The sequence below is a fragment of the Oncorhynchus mykiss genome, chromosome 26 (assembly GCF_013265735.2).
Source record: "Oncorhynchus mykiss isolate Arlee chromosome 26, USDA_OmykA_1.1, whole genome shotgun sequence".
NCBI lineage: Eukaryota > Metazoa > Chordata > Actinopteri > Salmoniformes > Salmonidae > Oncorhynchus > Oncorhynchus mykiss.
Genome location: NC_048590.1, coordinates 2,349,616 through 2,375,339, shown reverse-complemented (window position 1 = coordinate 2,375,339; position 25,724 = coordinate 2,349,616). Strand labels below are relative to the sequence as shown.

The 25,724-nt window shown below is 37.3% G+C and overlaps 1 protein-coding gene across 4 annotated transcripts in view; it reads right to left on the bottom strand.

The window, feature by feature from the left end:
* Positions 1 to 25,724, bottom strand: part of LOC118944438 (palmitoyltransferase ZDHHC1-like) — an 89,952-nt gene that overhangs the window by 14,811 nt on the left and 49,417 nt on the right. For all 4 annotated transcript variants that reach the window (XM_036963703.1, XM_036963705.1, XM_036963706.1 and 1 more), the window contains exon 7: positions 13,225 to 13,346. In XM_036963703.1, coding sequence (XP_036819598.1) covers positions 13,225 to 13,346 — 122 coding nt within the window. The remainder of the gene's footprint in view (positions 1 to 13,224; positions 13,347 to 25,724) is intronic.

The following is a 25,724-nucleotide window of genomic DNA, read 5'->3' as shown; positions in this document are numbered from 1 at the left end:
AGCCAGGGTCAGTAACTGTCAGGACAGGTGTGAAACCAGGGTCAGTAACTATCAGGACAGGTGTGAAGTCAGGGTCAGTAACTATCAGGACAGGTATAAAGCCAGGGTCAGTAACTATCAGGACAGGTGTGAAGCCAGGGTCAGTAACTGTCAGGACAGGTATAAAGCCAGGGTCAGTAACTATCAGGACAGGTATAAAGCCAGGGTCAGTAACTATCAGGACATGTGTGAAGTCAGGGTCAGTAATTATATCAGGACAGGTGTGAAGTCAGGGTCAGTAACTATCAGGACAGGTATGAAGCCAGGGTCAGTAACTATCAGGACAGGTGTGAAGCCAGGGTCAGTAACTGTCAGGACAGGTGTGAAACCAGGGTCAGTAACTATCAGGACAGGTATGAAGCCAGGGTCAGTAACTATCAGGACAAGTATGAAGCCAGGGTCAGTAACTATCAGGACAGGTATGAAGCCAGGGTCAGTAACTATCAGGACAGGTATGAAGCCAGTCAGCCGGGAGGCCGAGGGAGGCCAGTATGTACTGCTGTCCTAGTGGTGTAGTCAGCCGAGGGAGGTCAGTATGTACCACTGTCCTAGTGGTGTAGTCAGCCGAGGGAGGTCAGTATGTAACACTGTCCTAGTGGTGTAGTCAGACGAGGGAGGTCAGTATGTACCACTGTCCTAGTAGTGTAGTCAGACGAGGGAGGTCAGTATGTACTACTATCCTAGTGGTGTAGTCAGCCGAGGGAGGCCAGTATGTACCACTATCCTAGTGGTGTAGTCAGCCGGGAGGACGAGGGAGGTCAGTGTGTACTACTATCCTAGTGGTGTAGTCAGCCGGGAGGCCGAGGGAGGTCAGTATGTACCACAATCCTAGTAGTGTAGTCAGCCGAGGGAGGTCAGTATGTACTACTATCCTAGTGGTGTAGTCAGCCGAGGGAGGCCAGTATGTACCACTATCCTAGTGGTGTAGTCAGCCGAGGGAGGTCAGTATGTACCACTGTCCTAGTGGTGTAGTCAGCCGAGGGAGGTCAGTATGTACCACTATCCTAGTGGTGTAGTCAGCCGAGGGAGGCCAGTATGTACCACTATCCTAGTGGTGTAGTCAGCCGAGGGAGGTCAGTATGTACCACTGTCCTAGTGGTGTAGTCAGCCGAGGGGGATCAGTATGTTCTACTGTCCTAGTGGTGTAGTCAGCCGAGGGAGGCCAGTGTGTACCACTATCCTAGTGGTGTAGTCAGCCGAGGGAGGTCAGCATGTACTACCTTCCTAGTGGTGTAGTCAGCCGGGAGGCCGAGGGAGGTCAGTATGTACCACTATCCTAGTAGTGTAGTCAGCCGAGAGAGGTCAGTATGTACCACTATCCTAGTAGTGTAGTCAGCCGAGGGAGGTCAGTATGTACCACTGTCCTAGTGGTGTAGTCAGACGAGGGAGGTCAGTATGTACCACTATCCTAGTAGTGTAGTCAGCCGAGGGAGGTCAGTATGTACCACTATCCTAGTAGTGTAGTCAGCCGAGGGAGACGGTATGTACCACTATCCTAGTGGTGTAGTCAGCTGAGGGAGGCCAGTATGTACAACTATCCTAGTGGTGTAGTCAGCCGAGGGAGGTCAGTATGTTATACTGTCCTAGTGGTGTAGTCAGCAGAGGGAGGCCAGTGTGTACCACTATCCTAGTGGTGTAGTCAGCCGAGGGAGGTCAGTATGTTCTACTGTCCTAGTGGTGTAGTCAGCCGAGGGAGGCCAGTGTGTACCACTATCCTAGTGGTGTAGTCAGCCGAGGGAGGTCAGCATGTACTACTGTCCTAGTGGTGTAGTCAGCCGGGAGGCCGAGGGAGGTCAGTATGTACCACTATCCTAGTAGTGTAGTCAGCCGAGGGAGGTCAGTATGTACTACTATCCTAGTGGTGTAGTCAGCCGAGGGAGGCCAGTATGTACCACTATCCTAGTGGTGTAGTCAGCCGGGAGGCCGAGGGAGGTCAGTATGTACTACTGTTCTAGTGGTGTAGTCAGCCGAGGGAGGTCAGTATGTACCACTATCCTAGTGGTGTAGTCAGCCGAGGGAGGCCAGTATGTACCACTATCCTAGTGGTGTAGTCAGCCGAGGGAGGTCAGTATGTACCACTGTCCTAGTGGTGTAGTCAGCCGGGGGGGTCAGTATGTTCTACTGTCCTAGTGGTGTAGTCAGCCGAGGTAGGCCAGTGTGTACCACTATCCTAGTGGTGTAGTCAGCCGAGGGAGGTCAGTATGTTCTACTGTCCTAGTGGTGTAGTCAGCCGAGGGAGGCCAGTGTGTACCACTATCCTAGTGGTGTAGTCAGCCGAGGGAGGTCAGTATGTTCTACTGTCCTAGTGGTGTAGTCAGCCGAGGGAGGCCAGTGTGTACCACTATCCTAGTGGTGTAGTCAGCCGAGGGAGGTCAGCATGTACTACCTTGCTAGTGGTGTAGTCAGCCGGGAGGCCGAGGGAGGTCAGTATGTACTACTATCCTAGTGGTGTAGTCAGCCGAGGGAGGCCAGTATGTACCACTATCCTAGTGGTGTAGTCAGCCGAGGGAGGTCAGTATGTACCACTGTCCTAGTGGTGTAGTCAGCCGAGGGAGGTCAGTATGTACCACTGTCCTAGTGGTGTAGTCAGCCGAGGGAGGTCAGTATGTACCACTGTCCTAGTGGTGTAGTCAGCCGAGGGAGGGCAGTATGTACCACTATCCTAGTGGTGTAGTCAGCCGAGGGAGGCCAGTATGTACCACTATCCTAGTGGTGTAGTCAGCCGAGGGAGGTCAGTATGTACCACTGTCCTAGTGGTGTAGTCAGCCGAGGGGGGTCAGTATGTTCTACTGTCCTAGTGGTGTAGTCAGCCGAGGGAGGCCAGTGTGTACCACTATCCTAGTGGTGTAGTCAGCCGAGGGAGGTCAGCATGTACTACCTTCCTAGTGGTGTAGTCAGCCGGGAGGCCGAGGGAGGTCAGTATGTACCACTATCCTAGTAGTGTAGTCAGCCGAGGGAGGTCAGTATGTACCACTATCCTAGTAGTGTAGTCAGCCGAGGGAGGTCAGTATGTACCACTGTCCTAGTGGTGTAGTCAGACGAGGGAGGTCAGTATGTACCACTATCCTAGTAGTGTAGTCAGCCGAGGGAGGTCAGTATGTACCACTATCCTAGTAGTGTAGTCAGCCGAGGGAGACGGTATGTACCACTATCCTAGTGGTGTAGTCAGCCGAGGGAGGCCAGTATGTACAACTATCCTAGTGGTGTAGTCAGCCGAGGGAGGTCAGTATGTTATACTGTCCTAGTGGTGTAGTCAGCCGAGGGAGGCCAGTGTGTACCACTATCCTAGTGGTGTAGTCAGCCGAGGGAGGTCAGTATGTTCTACTGTCCTAGTGGTGTAGTCAGCCGAGGGAGGCCAGTGTGTACCACTATCCTAGTGGTGTAGTCAGCCGAGGGAGGTCAGCATGTACTACTGTCCTAGTGGTGTAGTCAGCCGGGAGGCCGAGGGAGGTCAGTATGTACCACTATCCTAGTAGTGTAGTCAGCCGAGGGAGGTCAGTATGGACCACTATCCTAGTAGTGTAGTCAGCCGAGGGAGGTCAGTATGTACCACTGTCCTAGTGGTGTAGTCAGACGAGGGAGGTCAGTATGTACCACTATCCTAGTAGTGTAGTCAGATGAGGGAGGTCAGTATGTACCAGTGTCCTAGTAGTGTAGTCAGACGAGGGAGGTCAGTATGTACTACTATCCTAGTGGTGTAGTCAGCCGAGGCAGGCCAGTATGTACCACTATCCTAGTGGTGTAGTCAGCCGGGAGGCCGAGGGAGGTCAGTATGTACTACTGTCCTAGTGGTGTAGTCAGCCGAGGGAGGTCAGTATGTATCACTATCCTAGTGGTGTAGTCAGCCGAGGGAGGCCAGTATGTACCACTATCCTAGTGGTGTAGTCAGCCGAGGGAGGTCAGTATGTACCACTGTCCTAGTGGTGTAGTCAGCCGAGGGGGGTCAGTATGTTCTACTGTCCTAGTGGTGTAGTCAGCCGAGGTAGGCCAGTGTGTACCACTATCCTAGTGGTGTAGTCAGCCGAGGGAGGTCAGTATGTTCTACTGTCCTAGTGGTGTAGTCAGCCGAGGGAGGCCAGTGTGTACCACTATCCTAGTGGTGTAGTCAGCCGAGGGAGGTCAGCATGTACTACCTTCCTAGTGGTGTAGTCAGCCGGGAGGCCGAGGGAGGTCAGTATGTACCACTATCCTAGTAGTGTAGTCAGCCGAGGGAGGTCAGTATGTACCACTATCCTAGTAGTGTAGTCAGCCGAGGGAGGTCAGTATGTACCACTGTCCTAGTGGTGTAGTCAGACGAGGGAGGTCAGTATGTACCACTATCCTAGTAGTGTAGTCAGCCGAGGGAGGTCAGTATGTACCACTATCCTAGTAGTGTAGTCAGCCGAGGGAGACGGTATGTACCACTATCCTAGTGGTGTAGTCAGCCGAGGGAGGCCAGTATGTACCACTATCCTAGTGGTGTAGTCAGCCGAGGGAGGTCAGTATGTTCTACTGTCCTAGTGGTGTAGTCAGCCGAGGGAGGCCAGTGTGTACCACTATCCTAGTGGTGTAGTCAGCCGAGGGAGGTCAGTATGTTCTACTGTCCTAGTGGTGTAGTCAGCCGAGGGAGGCCAGTGTGTACCACTATCCTAGTGGTGTAGTCAGCCGAGGGAGGTCAGCATGTACTACTGTCCTAGTGGTGTAGTCAGCCGGGAGGCCGAGGGAGGTCAGTATGTACCACTATCCTAGTAGTGTAGTCAGACGAGGGAGGTCAGTATGTACCACTATCCTAGTAGTGTAGTCAGCCGAGGGAGGTCAGTATGTACCACTGTCCTAGTGGTGTAGTCAGACGAGGGAGGTCAGTATGTACCACTATCCTAGTAGTGTAGTCGGCCGAGGGAGGTCAGTATGTACCACTATCCTAGTAGTGCAGTCAGCCGAGGGAGACGGTATGTACCACTGTCCTAGTGGTGTTTTCTTCTCTCTCCAGTAGAGGGAGCCCTCCAGAGGAGCGCTTTAAATCACCCACGTTATCACACCCACAATAAAACACTCAGGTCGCCATGGGTTACCGTGCACAAGCTGTAAGGTCTGTGGCCGTGGCTGGGCGACCTCCCGGGCGTGTGTGTGACGATCAGTTCCCTGGCGTGTCACATGGGCTGAGGGCGAGCGTTGGCTGTAACGTGAGTGTGTTGCATGCTCTCTCTCTCTCTCTCTCTCTAAGAACGATAGATACCGTGTCCCCTTTAATAGTAGTCACCTAATCTGTTCTGCCCACGAGGAGTCAGAGAGTTCAGAGGCATTATGTTCATCCCCAATGGCACCCTATTCCCTACGTAGTGCACTAGTTCTGACCTAGAGCCCTATGAGTAGTGCACTAGTTCTGACCTAGAGCCCTATGAGTAGTGCACTAGTTCTGACCTAGAGCCCTATGGAGTAGTGCACTAGTTCTGACCTAGAGCCCTATGAGTAGTGCACTAGTTCTGACCTAGAGCCCTATGAGTAGTGCACTAGTTCTGACCTAGAGCCCTATGAGTAGTGCACTAGTTCTGACCTAGAGCCCTATGAGTAGTGCACTAGTTCTGACCTAGAGCCCTATGAGTAGTGCACTAGTTCTGACCTAGAGCCCTATGAGTAGTGCACTAGTTCTGACCTAGAGCCCTATGGAGTAGTGCACTAGTTCTGACCTAGAGCCCTATGAGTAGTGCACTATATAAGGGAATAAGGGTGCCATTGGGGACTACCCTATGCTTGAATGGACGTGATCATTAGTAACTGATGTCACTATGATACGCAGCATGTTTACTAAACACACCAAGGGCACTGGGCGACAGGAGATGATGACATTACCACATGAATGCAGCGCCTGGGTGTTTGAGAGAGAGGGGGAGTGTGTGAACATATCTGAGAGAGAGAGAGAGAGAGAGAGAGAGAGAGAGAGAGAGAGAGAGAGAGAGAGAGAGAGAGCGAGAGAGAGAGAGAGTGAGAGAGAGAAACAGAGAGACAGAGAGAGACAGAGACAGAGAGCGAGAGAGAGAGAGAGTGAGAGAGAGAAACAGAGAGACAGAGAGAGACAGAGAGAGAGAGACAGAGAGCGAGAGAGAGAGAGAGTGAGAGAGAGAAACAGAGAGACAGAGAGAGACAGAGAGAGAGAGACAGAGAGCGAGAGAGAGACAGAGAGAGAGAGACAGAGAGCGAGAGAGAGAGAGAGAGAGAGAGCGTGTGAACATATCTGAGAGAGAGAGAGAGAGAGAGAGAGAGCGCGTGTGAAAATATCTGAGAGAGAGAGAGAGAGAGAGAGAGAGAGAGAGAGAGAGAGAGAGAGAGAGAGAGAGAGAGAGAGAGACAGAGAGACAGAGAGACAGAGAGACAGAGAGAGAGAGAGAACGAGAGACAGAGAGAGAGAGAGAGAGAGAGAACGAGAGACAGAGAGAGAGAGAGAGAGAGAGACAGAGAGACAGAGAGAGAGAGAGATCAAATCGTATTGTATTTGTCACATGCGCCGAATAGAACAGGTGTAGTAGACCTTACAGTGAAATGCTTACTTAAAGCATTGTTGGTTCAGGGCTTGTAGGTCAAGACATTTTTAAAATAAGTGTTAAGTAAAAAATACAAAATAAAAGTAACAAAGAGAGAGAGAGAGAGAGAGTGAGAGAGTGAGAGAGAAACAGAGAGACAGAGAGAGAGAGAGACAGAGAGCGAGAGAGTGAGAGAGTGAGAGAGAAACAGAGAGACAGAGAGAGACAGAGACAGAGAGCGAGAGAGAGAGAGAGAGAGAGAGAGAGAGAGACAGAGAGACAGAGAGCGAGAGAGAGAGAGAGTGAGAGAGAGAAACAGAGAGACAGAGAGAGAGACAGAGAGCGAGAGAGAGAGAGAGTGAGAGAGAAACAGAGAGACAGAGAGAGACAGAGACAGAGAGCGAGAGAGAGAGAGAGTGAGAGAGAGAGAGAGACAGAGAGACAGAGAGCGAGAGAGAGAGAGAGTGAGAGAGAGAAACAGAGAGACAGAGAGAGACAGAGACAGAGAGCGAGAGAGAGAGAGAGTGAGAGAGAGAAACAGAGAGACAGAGAGAGACAGAGAGAGAGAGACAGAGAGCGAGAGAGAGAGAGAGAGTGAGAGAGAGAAACAGAGAGACAGAGAGAGACAGAGAGAGAGAGACAGAGAGCGAGAGAGAGACAGAGAGAGAGAGACAGAGAGCGAGAGAGAGACAGAGAGAGAGAGACAGAGAGCGAGAGAGAGAGAGAGTGAGAAACAGAGAGACAGAGAGAGACAGAGAGAGAGAGACAGAGAGCGAGAGAGAGAGAGAGTGAGAGAGAGAAACAGAGAGACAGAGAGAGACAGAGAGAGAGAGACAGAGAGCGAGAGAGAGAGAGAGTGAGAGAGAGAGTGAGAGAGAGAAACAGAGAGACAGAGAGAGACAGAGACAGAGAGCGAGAGAGAGAGAGAGAGTGAGAGAGAGAAACAGAGAGACAGAGAGCGAGAGAGAACGAGAGAGCGAGAGAGCGAGAGACAGAGAGAGACAGAGAGCGAGAGAGAACGAGAGACAGACAGAGAGAGAGCCAGAGACAGAGAGCCAGAGACAGAGAGAGGGAGACACACAGAGAGAGAGACAGAGAGAGTGAGAGACAGACAGAGAGAGCGAGACAGAGAGAGATACAGAAAGAGAGAACGTGTGAGACAGAGAGGGTGTGCTCTGAAGTGTTTGTGTTCGAAGGAAACAGGTGGAATCCAAAACAAAGAAGCAGGACAGAAATCTGTGAATTCCATTAAAGATTGAATCTGAGAGGTGCCATTGGCCGATTAGTACCTGAACGGGTTCCGTTTCCCACAAGCCCCTCTGGTGGGGTATCAGTTTCAGCTCCCGAGTGGAGGGGTGTGTGTGTGTGTGTGTGTGTGTGTGTGTGTGTGTGTGTGTGTGTGTGTGTGTGTGTGTGTGTGTGTGTGTGTGTGTGTGTGGACACTGACACCACAGAGATAAATAGCTAATAAAGCAACATCATCGTTTTCTCTTTTGGTGAGTCTGGTCTGAGGTAGAACAGACAGTTAGTGAGTCTGGTCTGAGGTAGAACAGACAGTTAGTGAGTCTGGTCTGAGGTAGAACAGACAGTTAGTGAGTCTGGTCTGAGGTAGAACAGACAGTTAGTGAGTCTGGTCTGAGGTAGAACAGACACTTAGTGAGTCTGGTCTGAGGTAGAACAGACAGTTAGTGAGTCTGGTCTGAGACAGAACAGACAGTTAGTGAGTCTGGTCTGAGGTAGAACAGACAGTTAGTGAGTCTGGTCTGAGGTAGAACAGACAGTTAGTGAGTCTGGTCTGAGGTAGAACAGACAGTTAGTGAGTCTGGTCTGAGGTAGAACAGACAGTTAGTGAGTCTGGTCTGAGGTAGAACAGACAGTTAGTGAGTCTGGTCTGAGGTAGAACAGACACTTAGTGAGTCTGGTCTGAGGTAGAACAGACAGTTAGTGAGTCTGGTCTGAGACAGAACAGACAGTTAGTGAGTCTGGTCTGAGACAGAACAGACAGTTAGTGAGTCTGGTCTGAGACAGAACGGACAGTTAGTGAGTCTGGTCTGAGACAGAACAGACAGTTAGTGAGTCTGGTCTGAGACAGAACAGACAGTTAGTGAGTCTGGTCTGAGACAGAACAGACAGTTAGTGAGTCTGGTCTGAGACAGAACGGACAGTTAGTGAGTCTGGTCTGAGACAGAACGGACAGTTAGTGAGTCTGGTCTGAGACAGAACGGACAGTTAGTGAGTCTGGTCTGAGGTAGAACAGACAGTTAGTGAGTCTGGTCTGAGGTAGAACAGACAGTTAGTGAGTCTGGTCTGAGACAGAACAGACAGTTAGTGAGTCTGGTCTGAGACAGAACGGACAGTTAGTGAGTCTGGTCTGAGACAGAACGGACAGTTAGTGAGTCTGGTCTGAGGTAGAACAGACAGTGAGTCTGGTCTGAGACAGAACAGACAGTTAGTGAGTCTGGTCTGAGACAGAACGGACAGTTAGTGAGTCTGGTCTGAGGTAGAACAGACAGTGAGTCTGGTCTGAGGTAGAACAGACAGTTAGTGAGTCTGGTCTGAGACAGAACAGACAGTTAGTGAGTCTGGTCTGAGGTAGAACAGACAGTTAGTGAGTCTGGTCTGAGACAGAACAGACAGTTAGTGAGTCTGGTCTGAGCAAGAACAGACAGTTAGTGAGTCTGGTCTGAGGTAGAACAGACAGTGAGTCTGGTTTGAGGTAGAACAGACAGTTAGTGAGTCTGGTCTGAGACAGAACAGACAGTTAGTGAGTCTGGTCTGAGGTAGAACAGACAGTTAGTGAGTCTGGTCTGAGGTAGAACAGACAGTTAGTGAGTCTGGTCTGAGACAGAACAGACAGTTAGTGAGTCTGGTCTGAGCAAGAACAGACAGTTAGTGAGTCTGGTCTGAGACAGAACAGACAGTTAGTGAGTCTGGTCTGAGACAGAACAGACAGTTAGTGAGTCTGGTCTGAGACAGAACAGACAGTTAGTGAGTCTGGTCTGAGACAGAACGGACAGTTAGTGAGTCTGGTCTGAGACAGAACGGACAGTTAGTGAGTCTGGTCTGAGACAGAACGGACAGTTAGTGAGTCTGGTCTGAGGTAGAACAGACAGTTAGTGAGTCTGGTCTGAGGTAGAACAGACAGTTAGTGAGTCTGGTCTGAGACAGAACAGACAGTTAGTGAGTCTGGTCTGAGACAGAACGGACAGTTAGTGAGTCTGGTCTGAGACAGAACGGACAGTTAGTGAGTCTGGTCTGAGGTAGAACAGACAGTGAGTCTGGTCTGAGACAGAACAGACAGTTAGTGAGTCTGGTCTGAGACAGAACGGACAGTTAGTGAGTCTGGTCTGAGGTAGAACAGACAGTGAGTCTGGTCTGAGGTAGAACAGACAGTTAGTGAGTCTGGTCTGAGACAGAACAGACAGTTAGTGAGTCTGGTCTGAGGTAGAACAGACAGTTAGTGAGTCTGGTCTGAGACAGAACAGACAGTTAGTGAGTCTGGTCTGAGCAAGAACAGACAGTTAGTGAGTCTGGTCTGAGGTAGAACAGACAGTGAGTCTGGTTTGAGGTAGAACAGACAGTTAGTGAGTCTGGTCTGAGACAGAACAGACAGTTAGTGAGTCTGGTCTGAGGTAGAACAGACAGTTAGTGAGTCTGGTCTGAGGTAGAACAGACAGTTAGTGAGTCTGGTCTGAGACAGAACAGACAGTTAGTGAGTCTGGTCTGAGCAAGAACAGACAGTTAGTGAGTCTGGTCTGAGGTAGAACAGACAGTTAGTGAGTCTGGTCTGAGGTAGAACAGACAGTTAGTGAGTCTGGTCTGAGGTAGAACAGACAGTTAGTGAGTCTGGTCTGAGGTAGAACAGACAGTTAGTGAGTCTGGTCTGAGGTAGAACAGACAGTGAGTGAGTCTGGTCTGAGGTAGAACAGACAGTTAGTGAGTCTGGTCTGAGGTAGAACAGACAGTTAGTGAGTCTGGTCTGAGACAGAACAGACAGTTAGTGAGTCTGGTCTGAGGTAGAACAGACAGTGGGTCTGGTCTGAGACAGAACAGACAGTTAGTGAGTCTGGTCTGAGGTAGAACAGACAGTTAGTGAGTCTGGTCTGAGACAGAACGGACAGTTAGTGAGTCTGGTCTGAGGTAGAACAGACAGTTAGTGAGTCTGGTCTGAGGTAGAATTTATAAATTTTTGTATCCAGAGACTGAGGTAGTCATTATGTACCTTGGTATCTAGAGACTGAGGTAGTCATTATGTACCTTGGTATCTAGAGACTGAGGTAGTCATTATGTACCTTGGTATCTAGAGACTGGGGTAGTCATTATGTACCTTGGTATCTAGAGACTGGGGTAGTCATTATGTACCTTGGTATCTAGAGACTGAGGTAGTCATTATGTACCTTGATATCTAGAGACTGGGGTAGTCATCATGTACCTTGGTATCGAGAGACTGAGGTAGTCATTATGTACCTTGGTATCTAGAGACTGAGGTAGTCATTATGTACCTTGGTATCTAGGGACTGAGGTAGTCATTATGTACCTTGGTATCTAGAGACTGAGGTAGTCATTATGTACCTTGGTATCTAGAGACTGAGGTAGTCATTATGTACCTTGGTATCTAGTGACTGAGGTAGTCATTATGTACCTTGGTATCTAGAGACTGAGGTAGTCATTATGTACCTTGGTATCTAGAGACTGAGGTAGTCATTATGTACCTTGGTATCTAGAGACTGAGGTAGTCATTATGTACCTTGGTATCTAGAGACTGAGGTAGTCATTATGTACCTTGGTATCCAGAGACGGAGGTAGTCATTATGTACCTTGGTATCCAGAGACTGAGGTAGTAATTATGTACCTTGGTATCCAGAGACTGAGGACTACAAGTCAACTGAAAGGTAGTCATTATGTACCTTGGTATCTAGAGACTGAGGTAGTCATCATGTACCTTGGTATCCAGAGACTGAGGTAGTCATTATGTACCTTGGTATCCAGAGACTGAGGACTACAAGTCAACTGAAATGTAGTCATTATGTACCTTGGTATCTAGAGACTGAGGTAGTCATTATGTACCTTGGTATCTAGAGACTGAGGTAGTCATTATGTACCTTGGTATCTAGAGACTGAGGTAGTCATGATGTACCTTTGTATCCAGAGCCTGCGGTAGTCATTATGTACCTTGGTATCTAGAGACTGAGGGAGTCATTATGTACCTTGGTATCCAGAGACTGAGGTAGTCATTATGTACCTTGGTATCTAGAGATTGAGAACCACAAGCAAACTGAAAGGTAGTCATTATGTACCTTGGTATCCAGAGACTGAGGTAGTCATTATGTACCTTTGTATCCAGAGACTGATGTAGTCATTATGTACCTTGGTATCCAGAGACTGAGGTAGTCATTATGTACCTTGGTATCCAGAGACTGAGGTAGTCATTATGTACCTTGGTATCCAGAGACTGAGGTAGTCATTATGTACCTTGGTATCTAGAGACTGAGGTAGTCATTATGTACCTTGGTATCTAGAGACTGAGGACCACAAGTCAACTGAAAGGTAGTCATTATGTACCTTGTTATCCAAAGACTGATGTAGTCATTATGTACCTTGGTATCCAGCGACTGAGGTAGTCATTATGTACCTTGGTATCTAGAGACTGAGGTAGTCATTATGTACCTTGGTATCTAGAGACTGAGGTAGTCATTATGTACCTTGGTATCTAGAGACTGAGTTAGTCATTATGTACCTTGGTATCTAGAGACTGAGGTAGTCATTATGTAGCTTGGTATCTAGAGACTGAGGTAGTCATTATGTACCTTGGTATCTAGAGACTGAGGTAGTCATTATGTACCTTGGTATCTAGAGACTGAGGTAGGCATTATGTACCTTGGTATCTAGAGACTGAGGTAGTCATTATGTACCTTGGTATCTAGAGACTGAGGTAGTCATTATGTACCTTGGTATCTAGAGACTGAGGTAGTCATTATGTACCTTGGTATCGAGAGACTGAGGTAGTCATTATGTACCTTGGTATCTAGAGACTGAGGTAGTCATTATGTACCTTGGTATCTAGAGACTGAGGTAGTCATTATGTACCTTGGTATCTAGAGACTGAGGGAGTCATTATGTACCTTGGTATCTAGAGACTGAGGTAGTCATTATGTACCTTGGTATCTAGAGACTGAGGGAGTCATTATGTACCTTGGTATCTAGAGACTGAGGTAGTCATTATGTACCTTGGTATCTAGAGACTGAGGTAGTCATTATGTACCTTGGTATCTAGAGACTGAGGTAGTCATTATGTACCTTGGTATCTAGAGGCTGAGGTAGTCATTATGTACCTTGGTATCTAGAGACTGAGGGAGTCATTATGTACCTTGGTATCTAGAGACTGAGGTAGTCATTATGTACCTTGGTATCTAGAGACTGAGGGAGTCATTATGTACCTTGGTATCTAGAGACTGAGGTAGTCATTATGTACCTTGGTATCTAGAGACTGAGGGAGTCATTATGTACCTTGGTATCTAGAGACTGAGGTAGTCATTATGTACCTTGGTATCTAGAGACTGAGGTAGTCATTATGTACCTTGGTATCTAGAGACTGAGGACTACAAGTCAGCTGAAAGGTAGGATGGAAGGAAAGAGACATTGTTTAGTGCATATAAATGGCCCCTCCTATTTCCCTGGACCAGCGTACCTTGATGAGGTTGGATTTAGGAGGCGCTGCTTGGGTCCCCTGTACTCCTTTACTGATGTCTCTGGGCTCCTGGCGATGCCTCTGTCTGACGATGTACTCATAGGTATTCAGACGGTTCCACACTGTAAACGGAGAGAGAGGAGGGTTAGCGACACACACACACACACACACACACACACACACACACACACACACACACACCTGAATCTCATGAAATCTTACATCAAGGATCATCAACTAGATTCAGCTACAATATTTTTTTATTTTCTTGTGTGGACGGTCGGAGGGCCAGAACATAAGACCAATTCATTTGTAGATTACAAATTGACGTAAAAATCCCAAACAGATTTTATATTTAATAAAAACAGAATCATTTCAAATGTTGATTACATCGATACAGAATCACATCTCTCTGTTTAGGAGTGGAATTACTTGGGAACAGATTTACTAAATTAAAATGACTTTGAGGTGAATTATTTTATTCATTATTATTATTATTTATTCATCTTTTATGTCCAAAAACAGATCATTATTCATCATAATTCATCATAATTCATCATAATTCATCATAATTCCTAGTATGTTATGTCCAAAAACAGATCATTATTCATCATAATTCATCATAATTCCTAGTATGTTATGTCCAAAAACAGATTATTATTCATCATAATTCCTAGTATGTTATGTCCAAAAACAGATCATAATTCATCATAATTCATCATAATTCCTAGTATGTTATGTCCAAAAACAGATCATTATTCATCATAATTCATCATAATTCCTAGTATGTTATGTCCAAAAACAGATCATTATTCATCATAATTCCTAGTATGTTATGTCCAAAAACAGATTATTATTCATCATAATTCATCATAATTCCTAGAATGTTATGTCCAAAAACAGATCATTATTCATCATAATTCATCATAATTCCTAGTATGGTATGTCCAAAAACAGATTATTATTCATCATAATTCCTAGTATGTTATGTCCAAAAACAGATTATTATTCATCATAATTCCTAGTATGGTATGTCCAAAAACAGATTATTATTCATCATAATTCCTAGTATGGTATGTCCAAAAACAGATTATTATTCATCATAATTCCTAGTATGTTATGTCCAAAAACAGATTATTATTCATCATAATTCATCATAATTCCTAGCATTTTATGTCCAAAAACAGATCATTATTCATCATAATTCATCATAATTCCTAGTATGTTATGTCCAAAAACAGATCATTATTCATCATAATTCATCATAATTCCTAGTATGTTATGTCCAAAAACAGATTATTATTCATCATAATTCATCATAATTCATCATAATTCCTAGTATGTTATGTCCAAAAACAGATTATTATTCATCATAATTCCTAGTATGTTATGTCCAAAAACAGATTATTATTCATCATAATTCATCATAATTCCTAGTATGTTATGTCCAAAAACAGATCATTATTCATCATAATTCATCATAATTCCTAGTATGTTATGTCCAAAAACAGATTATTATTCATCATAATTCATCATAATTCCTAGTATGTTATGTCCAAAAACAGATCATAATTCATCATAATTCCTAGTATGTTATGTCCAAAAACAGATCATTATTCATCATAATTCATCATAATTCATCATAATTCCTAGTATGTTATGTCCAAAAACAGATTATTATTCATCATAATTCCTAGTATGTTATGTCCAAAAACAGATCATTATTCATCATAATTCATCATAATTCCTAGTATGTTATGTCCAAAAACAGATTATTATTCATCATAATTCATCATAATTCCTAGTATGTTATGTCCAAAAACAGATTATTATTCATCATAATTCATCATAATTCCTAGTATGTTATGTCCAAAAACAGATTATTATTCATCATAATTCCTAGTATGTTATGTCCAAAAACAGATTATTATTCATCATAATTCCTAGTATGTTATGTCCAAAAACAGATCATTATTCATCATAATTCCTAGTATGTTATGTCCAAAAACAGATTATTATTCATCATAATTCCTAGTATGTTATGTCCAAAAACAGATCATTAGTCATCATAATTCATCATAATTCCTAGTATGTTATGTCCAAAAACAGATTATTATTCATCATAATTCCTAGTATGTTATGTCCAAAAACAGATCATTATTCATCATAATTCATCATAATTCCTAGTATGTTATGTCCAAAAACAGATTATTATTCATCATAATTCATCATAATTCATCATAATTCATCATAATTCATCATAATTCCTAGTATGTTATGTCCAAAAACAGATCATTATTCATCATAATTCATCATAATTCCTAGTATGTTATGTCCAAAAACAGATTATTATTCATCATAATTCCTAGTATGTTATGTCCAAAAACAGATCATTATTCATCATAATTCATCATAATTCCTAGTATGTTATGTCCAAAAACAGATCATTATTCATCATAATTCATCATAATTCATCATAATTCCTAGTATGTTATGTCCAAAAACAGATCATTATTCATCATAATTCATCATAATTCCTAGTATGTTATGTCCAAAAACAGATTATTATTCATCATAATTCATCATAATTCCTAGTATGTTATGTCCAAAAACAGATTATTATTCATCATAATTCATCATAATTCCTAGTATGTTATGTCCAAAAACAGATTATTATTCATCATAATTCCTAGTATGTTATGTCCAAAAACAGATCATTATTCATCATTATTCATCATAATTCATCATAATTCCTAGTATGTTATGTCCAAAAACAGATTATTATTCATCATAATTCCTAGTATGTTATGTCCAAAAACAGATCATTATTCATCATAATTCATCATAATTCCTAGTATGTTATGTCCAAAAACAGATTATTATTCATCATAATTCATCATAATTCCTAGTATGTTATGTCCAAAAACAGATCATTATTCATCATAATTCATCATAATTCATCATAATTCATCATAATTCATCATAATTCCTAGTATGTTATGTCCAAAAACAGATCATTATTCATCATAATTCATCATAATTCCTAGTATGTTATGTCCAAAAACAGATTATTATTCATCATAATTCATCATAATTCCTAGTATGTTATGTCCAAAAACAGATCATTATTCATCATAATTCATCATAATTCCTAGTATGTTATGTCCAAAAACAGATTATTATTCATCATAATTCATCATAATTCCTAGTATGTTATGTCCAAAAACAGATCATTATTCATCATAATTCATCATAATTCCTAGTATGTTATGTCCAAAAACAGATCATTATTCATCATAATTCATCATAATTCATCATAATTCATCATAATTCATCATAATTCCTAGTATGTTATGTCCAAAAACAGATCATTATTCATCATAATTCATCATAATTCCTAGTATGTTATGTCCAAAAACAGATTATTATTCATCATAATTCATCATAATTCCTAGTATGTTATGTCCAAAAACAGATTATTATTCATCATAATTCCTAGTATGTTATGTCCAAAAACAGATTATTATTCATCATAATTCATCATAATTCCTAGTATGTTATGTCCAAAAACAGATTATTATTCATCATAATTCATCATAATTCCTAGTATGTTATGTCCAAAAACAGATCATAATTCATCATAATTCATCATAATTCATCATAATTCCTAGTATGTTATGTCCAAAAACAGATTATTATTCATCATAATTCATCCTAATTCCTAGTATGTTATGTCCAAAAACAGATTATTATTCATCATAATTCATCATAATTCATCATAATTCATCATAATTCATCATAATTCATCATAATTCCTAGTATGTTATGTCCAAAAACAGATCATTATTCATCATAATTCATCATAATTCCTAGTATGTTATGTCCAAAAACAGATCATTATTCATCATAATTCATCATAATTCCTAGTATGTTATGTCCAAAAACAGATTATTATTCATCATAATTCATCATAATTCCTAGTATGTTATGTCCAAAAACAGATTATTATTCATCATAATTCCTAGTATGTTATGTCCAAAAACAGATTATTATTCATCATAATTCCTAGTATGTTATGTCCAAAAACAGATTATTATTCATCATAATTCATCATAATTCCTAGTATGTTATGTCCAAAAACAGATTATTATTCATCATAATTCCTAGTATGTTATGTCCAAAAACAGATTATTATTCATCATTATTCATCATAATTCCTAGTATGTTATGTCCAAAAACAGATTATTATTCATCATAATTCATCATAATTCCTAGTATGTTATGTCCAAAAACAGATCATTATTCATCATAATTCATCATAATTCCTAGTATGTTATGTCCAAAAACAGATTATTATTCATCATAATTCATCATAATTCCTAGTATGTTATGTCCAAAAACAGATCATTATTCATCATAATTCATCATAATTCCTAGTATGTTATGTCCAAAAACAGATTATTATTCATCATAATTCATCATAATTCATCATAATTCCTAGTATGTTATGTCCAAAAACAGATTATTATTCATCATAATTCATCATAATTCCTAGTATGTTATGTCCAAAAACAGATCATTATTCATCATAATTCATCATAATTCCTAGTATGTTATGTCCAAAAACAGATTATTATTCATCATAATTCATCATAATTCCTAGTATGTTATGTCCAAAAACAGATTATTATTCATCATAATTCATCATAATTCCTAGTATGTTATGTCCAAAAACAGATTATTATTCATCATAATTCATCATAATTCATCATAATTCATCATAATTCATCATAATTCCTAGTATGTTATGTCCAAAAACAGATCATTATTCATCATAATTCCTAGTATGTTATGTCCAAAAACAGATCATTATTCATCATAATTCCTAGTATGTTATGTCCAAAAACAGATTATTATTCATCATAATTCATCATAATTCCTAGTATGTTATGTCCAAAAACAGATCATTATTCATCATAATTCCTAGTATGTTATGTCCAAAAACAGATTATTATTCATCATAATTCATCATAATTCCTAGTATGTTATGTCCAAAAACAGATCATTATTCATCATAATTCATCATAATTCCTAGTATGTTATGTCCAAAAACAGATTATTATTCATCATAATTCCTAGTATGTTATGTCCAAAAACAGATTATTATTCATCATAATTCATCATAATTCCTAGTATGTTATGTCCAAAAACAGATCATTATTCATCATAATTCATCATAATTCCTAGTATGTTATGTCCAAAAACAGATTATTATTCATCATAATTCATCATAATTCCTAGTATGTTATGTCCAAAAACAGATTATTATTCATCATAATTCATCATAATTCATCATAATTCCTAGTATGTTATGTCCAAAAACAGATCATTATTCATCATAATTCATCATAATTCCTAGTATGTTATGTCCAAAAACAGATTATTATTCATCATAATTCATCATAATTCCTAGTATGTTATGTCCAAAAACAGATTATTATTCATCATAATTCCTAGTATGTTATGTCCAAAAACAGATCATTATTAATCATAATTCATCATAATTCCTAGTATGTTATGTCCAAAAACAGATCATTATTCATCATAATTCATCATAATTCATCATAATTCATCATAATTCCTAGTATGTTATGTCCAAAAACAGATTATTATTCATCATAATTCATCATAATTCATCATAATTCATCATTATTCATCATAATTCATCATTATTCATCATAATTCATCATAATTCCTAGTATGTTATGTCCAAAAACAGATTATTATTCATCATAATTCATCATTATTCATCATAATTCATCATAATTCATCATAATTCATCATAATTCATCATAATTCATCATTATTCATCATAATTCATCATAATTCCTAGTATGTTATGTCCAAAAACAGATTATTATTCATCATAATTCATCATAATTCCTAGTATGTTATGTCCAAAAACAGATTATTATTCATCATAATTCATCATAATTCCTAGTATGTTATGTCCAAAAACAGATCATTATTCATCATAATTCATCATAATTCCTAGTATGTTATGTCCAAAAACAGATTATTATTCATCATAATTCATCATAATTCCTAGTATGTTATGTCCAAAAACAGATCATTATTCATCATAATTCATCATAATTCCTAGTATGTTATGTCCAAAAACAGATCATAATTCATCATAATTCATCATAATTCATCATAATTCCTAGTATGTTATGTCCAAAAACAGATCATTATTCATCATAATTCATCATAATTCCTAGTATGTTATGTCCAAAAACAGATCATTATTCATCATAATTCATCATAATTCATCATAATTCATCATAATTCCTAGTATGTTATGTCCAAAAACAGATCATAATTCATCATAATTCATCATAATTCATCATAATTCATCATAATTCCTAGTATGTTATGTCCAAAAACAGATTATTATTCATCATAATTCCTAGTATGTTATGTCCAAAAACAGATCATTATTCATCATAATTCCTAGTATGTTATGTCCAAAAACAGATTATTATTCATCATAATTCATCATAATTCCTAGTATGTTATGTCCAAAAACAGATCATTATTCATCATAATTCATCATAATTCATCATAATTCATCATAATTCCTAGTATGTTATGTCCAAAAACAGATTATTATTCATCATAATTCATCATAATTCCTAGTATGTTATGTCCAAAAACAGATCATTATTCATCATAATTCATCATAATTCCTAGTATGTTATGTCCAAAAACAGATCATTATTCATCATAATTCATCATAATTCCTAGTATGTTATGTCCAAAAACAGATTATTATTCATCATAATTCCTAGTATGTTATGTCCAAAAACAGATTATTATTCATCATAATTCATCATAATTCCTAGTATGTTATGTCCAAAAACAGATCATTATTCATCATAATTCATCATAATTCCTAGTATGTTATGTCCAAAAACAGATCATTATTCATCATAATTCATCATAATTCCTAGTATGTTATGTCCAAAAACAGATTATTATTCATCATAATTCCTAGTATGTTATGTCCAAAAACAGATTATTATTCATCATAATTCATCATAATTCCTAGTATGTTATGTCCAAAAACAGATTATTATTCATCATAATTCATCATAATTCATCATAATTCCTAGTATGTTATGTCCAAAAACAGATTATTATTCATCATAATTCATCATAATTCATCATAATTCATCATAATTCCTAGTATGTTATGTCCAAAAACAGATCATAATTCATCATAATTCCTAGTATGTTATGTCCAAAAACAGATTATTATTCATCATAATTCATCATAATTCCTAGTATGTTATGTCCAAAAACAGATTATTATTCATCATAATTCATCATAATTCCTAGTATGTTATGTCCAAAAACAGATCATTATTCATCATAATTCATCATAATTCCTAGTATGTTATGTCCAAAAACAGATTATTATTCATCATAATTCCTAGTATGTTATGTCCAAAAACAGATCATTATTCATCATTATTCATCATAATTCCTAGTATGTTATGTCCAAAAACAGATCATTATTCATCATAATTCATCATAATTCCTAGTATGTTATGTCCAAAAACAGATTATTATTCATCATAATTCATCATAATTCCTAGTATGTTATGTCCAAAAACAGATTATTATTCATCATAATTCCTAGTATGTTATGTCCAAAAACAGATTATTATTCATCATAATTCATCATAATTCCTAGTATGTTATGTCCAAAAACAGATTATTATTCATCATAATTCATCATAATTCATCATAATTCCTAGTATGTTATGTCCAAAAACAGATCATTATTCATCATTATTCATCATAATTCATCATAATTCCTAGTATGTTATGTCCAAAAACAGATTATTATTCATCATAATTCATCATAATTCCTAGTATGTTATGTCCAAAAACAGATCATTATTCATCATAATTCATCATAATTCCTAGTATGTTATGTCCAAAAACAGATTATTATTCATCATAATTCATCATAATTCCTAGTATGTTATGTCCAAAAACAGATCATTATTCATCATAATTCATCATAATTCCTAGTATGTTATGTCCAAAAACAGATTATTATTCATCATAATTCCTAGTATGTTATGTCCAAAAACAGATCATAATTCATCATAATTCCTAGTATGTTATGTCCAAAAACAGATCATTATTCATCATAATTCATCATAATTCCTAGTATGTTATGTCCAAAAACAGATCATAATTCATCATAATTCCTAGTATGTTATGTCCAAAAACAGATCATTATTCATCATTATTCATCATAATTCCTAGTATGTTATGTCCAAAAACAGATCATTATTCATCATTATTCATCATAATTCCTAGTATGTTATGTCCAAAAACAGATCATTATTCATCATAATTCATCATAATTCCTAGTATGTTATGTCCAAAAACAGATTATTATTCATCATAATTCATCATAATTCCTAGTATGTTATGTCCAAAAACAGATTATTATTCATCATAATTCCTAGTATGTTATGTCCAAAAACAGATTATTATTCATCATAATTCATCATAATTCCTAGTATGTTATGTCCAAAAACAGATTATTATTCATCATAATTCATCATAATTCATCATAATTCCTAGTATGTTATGTCCAAAAACAGATCATTATTCATCATTATTCATCATAATTCATCATAATTCCTAGTATGTTATGTCCAAAAACAGATTATTATTCATCATAATTCATCATAATTCCTAGTATGTTATGTCCAAAAACAGATCATTATTCATCATAATTCATCATAATTCCTAGTATGTTATGTCCAAAAACAGATTATTATTCATCATAATTCATCATAATTCCTAGTATGTTATGTCCAAAAACAGATCATTATTCATCATAATTCATCATAATTCCTAGTATGTTATGTCCAAAAACAGATTATTATTCATCATAATTCATCATAATTCCTAGTATGTTATGTCCAAAAACAGATTATTATTCATCATAATTCATCATAATTCATCATAATTCATCATAATTCCTAGTATGTTATGTCCAAAAACAGATTATTATTCATCATAATTCATCATAATTCATCATAATTCCTAGTATGTTATGTCCAAAAACAGATCATTATTCATCATAATTCATCATAATTCATCATAATTCATCATAATTCCTAGTATGTTATGTCCAAAAACAGATTATTATTCATCATAATTCATCATAATTCATCATAATTCCTAGTATGTTATGTCCAAAAACAGATCATTATTCATCATAATTCATCATAATTCATCATAATTCCTAGTATGTTATGTCCAAAAACAGATTATTATTCATCATAATTCATCATAATTCATCATAATTCCTAGTATGTTATGTCCAAAAACAGATCATTATTCATCATAATTCATCATAATTCCTAGTATGTTATGTCCAAAAACAGATCATTATTCATCATAATTCCTAGTATGTTATGTCCAAAAACAGATCATTATTCATCATAATTCATCATAATTCCTAGTATGTTATGTCCAAAAACAGATTATTATTCATCATAATTCATCATAATTCCTAGTATGTTATGTCCAAAAACAGATCATTATTCATCATAATTCATCATAATTCCTAGTATGTTATGTCCAAAAACAGATCATTATTCATCATTATTCATCATAATTCCTAGTATGTTATGTCCAAAAACAGATTATTATTCATCATAATTCATCATAATTCATCATAATTCATCATAATTCCTAGTATGTTATGTCCAAAAACAGATTATTATTCATCATAATTCATCATAATTCCTAGTATGTTATGTCCAAAAACAGATCATAATTCATCATAATTCCTAGTATGTTATGTCCAAAAACAGATCATTATTCATCATTATTCATCATAATTCATCATAATTCATCATAATTCCTAGTATGTTATGTCCAAAAACAGATCATTATTCATCATAATTCATCATAATTCCTAGTATGTTATGTCCAAAAACAGATTATTATTCATCATAATTCATCATAATTCATCATAATTCATCATAATTCCTAGTATGTTATGTCCAAAAACAGATCATTATTCATCATTATTCATCATAATTCCTAGTATGTTATGTCCAAAAACAGATTATTATTCATCATAATTCATCATAATTCCTAGTATGTTATGTCCAAAAACAGATTATTATTCATCATAATTCATCATAATTCATCATAATTCATCATAATTCCTAGTATGTTATGTCCAAAAACAGATCATTATTCATCATTATTCATCATAATTCCTAGTATGTTATGTCCAAAAACAGATTATTATTCATCATAATTCATCATAATTCCTAGTATGTTATGTCCAAAAACAGATTATTATTCATCATAATTCATCATAATTCATCATAATTCATCATAATTCCTAGTATGTTATGTCCAAAAACAGATCATTATTCATCATAATTCATCATAATTCCTAGTATGTTATGTCCAAAAACAGATTATTATTCATCATAATTCATCATAATTCCTAGTATGTTATGTCCAAAAACAGATTATTATTCATCATAATTCCTAGTATGTTATGTCCAAAAACAGATTATTATTCATCATAATTCATCATAATTCCTAGTATGTTATGTCCAAAAACAGATCATTATTCATCATAATTCATCATAATTCATCATAATTCATAGTATGTTATGTCCAAAAACAGATTATTATTCATCATAATTCATCATAATTCCTAGTATGTTATGTCCAAAAACAGATTATTATTCATCATAATTCATCATAATTCCTAGTATGTTATGTCCAAAAACAGATCATTATTCATCATAATTCATCATAATTCCTAGTATGTTATGTCCAAAAACAGATTATTATTCATCATAATTCATCATAATTCATCATAATTCATCATAATTCATCATAATTCATAGTATGTTATGTCCAAAAACAGATTATTATTCATCATAATTCATCATAATTCCTAGTATGTTATGTCCAAAAACAGATTATTATTCATCATAATTCATCATAATTCCTAGTATGTTATGTCCAAAAACAGATTATTATTCATCATAATTCATCATAATTCCTAGTATGTTATGTCCAAAAACAGATTATTATTCATCATAATTCATCATAATTCCTAGTATGTTATGTCCAAAAACAGATCATTATTAATCATAATTCATCATAATTCATCATAATTCCTAGTATGTTATGTCCAAAAACAGATTATTATTCATCATAATTCATCATAATTCCTAGTATGTTATGTCCAAAAACAGATTATTATTCATCATAATTCATCATAATTCATCATAATTCATCATAATTCATCATAATTCCTAGTATGTTATGTCCAAAAACAGATTATTATTCATCATAATTCCTAGTATGTTATGTCCAAAAACAGATTATTATTCATCATAATTCCTAGTATGTTATGTCCAAAAACAGATTATTATTCATCATAATTCATCATAATTCATCATAATTCATCATAATTCATCATAATTCATCATAATTCCTAGTATGTTATGTCCAAAAACAGATTATTATTCATCATAATTCATCATAATTCATCATAATTCATCATAATTCATCATAATTCCTAGTATGTTATGTCCAAAAACAGATTATTATTCATCATAATTCATCATAATTCATCATAATTCATCATAATTCATCATAATTCCTAGTATGTTATGTCCAAAAACAGATTATTATTCATCATAATTCATCATAATTCATCATAATTCATCATAATTCCTAGTATGTTATGTCCAAAAACAGATTATTATTCATCATAATTCATCATAATTCCTAGTATGTTATGTCCAAAAACAGATTATTATTCATCATAATTCATCATAATTCATCATAATTCATCATAATTCATCATAATTCCTAGTATGTTATGTCCAAAAACAGATTATTATTCATCATAATTCATCATAATTCATCATAATTCATCATAATTCATCATAATTCCTAGTATGTTATGTCCAAAAACAGATTATTATTCATCATAATTCCTAGTATGTTATGTCCAAAAACAGATCATTATTCATCATAATTCATCATAATTCCTAGTATGTTATGTCCAAAAACAGATTATTATTCATCATAATTCATCATTATTCCTAGTATGTTATGTCCAAAAACAGATTATTATTCATCATAATTCATCATAATTCCTAGTATGTTATGTCCAAAAACAGATTATTATTCATCATAATTCCTAGTATGTTATGTCCAAAAACAGATTATTATTCATCATAATTCCTAGTATGTTATGTCCAAAAACAGATTATTATTCATCATAATTCCTAGTATGTTATGTCCAAAAACAGATTATTATTCATCATAATTCCTAGTATGTTATGTCCAAAAACAGATTATTATTCATCATAATTCATCATAATTCATCATAATTCATCATAATTCATCATAATTCC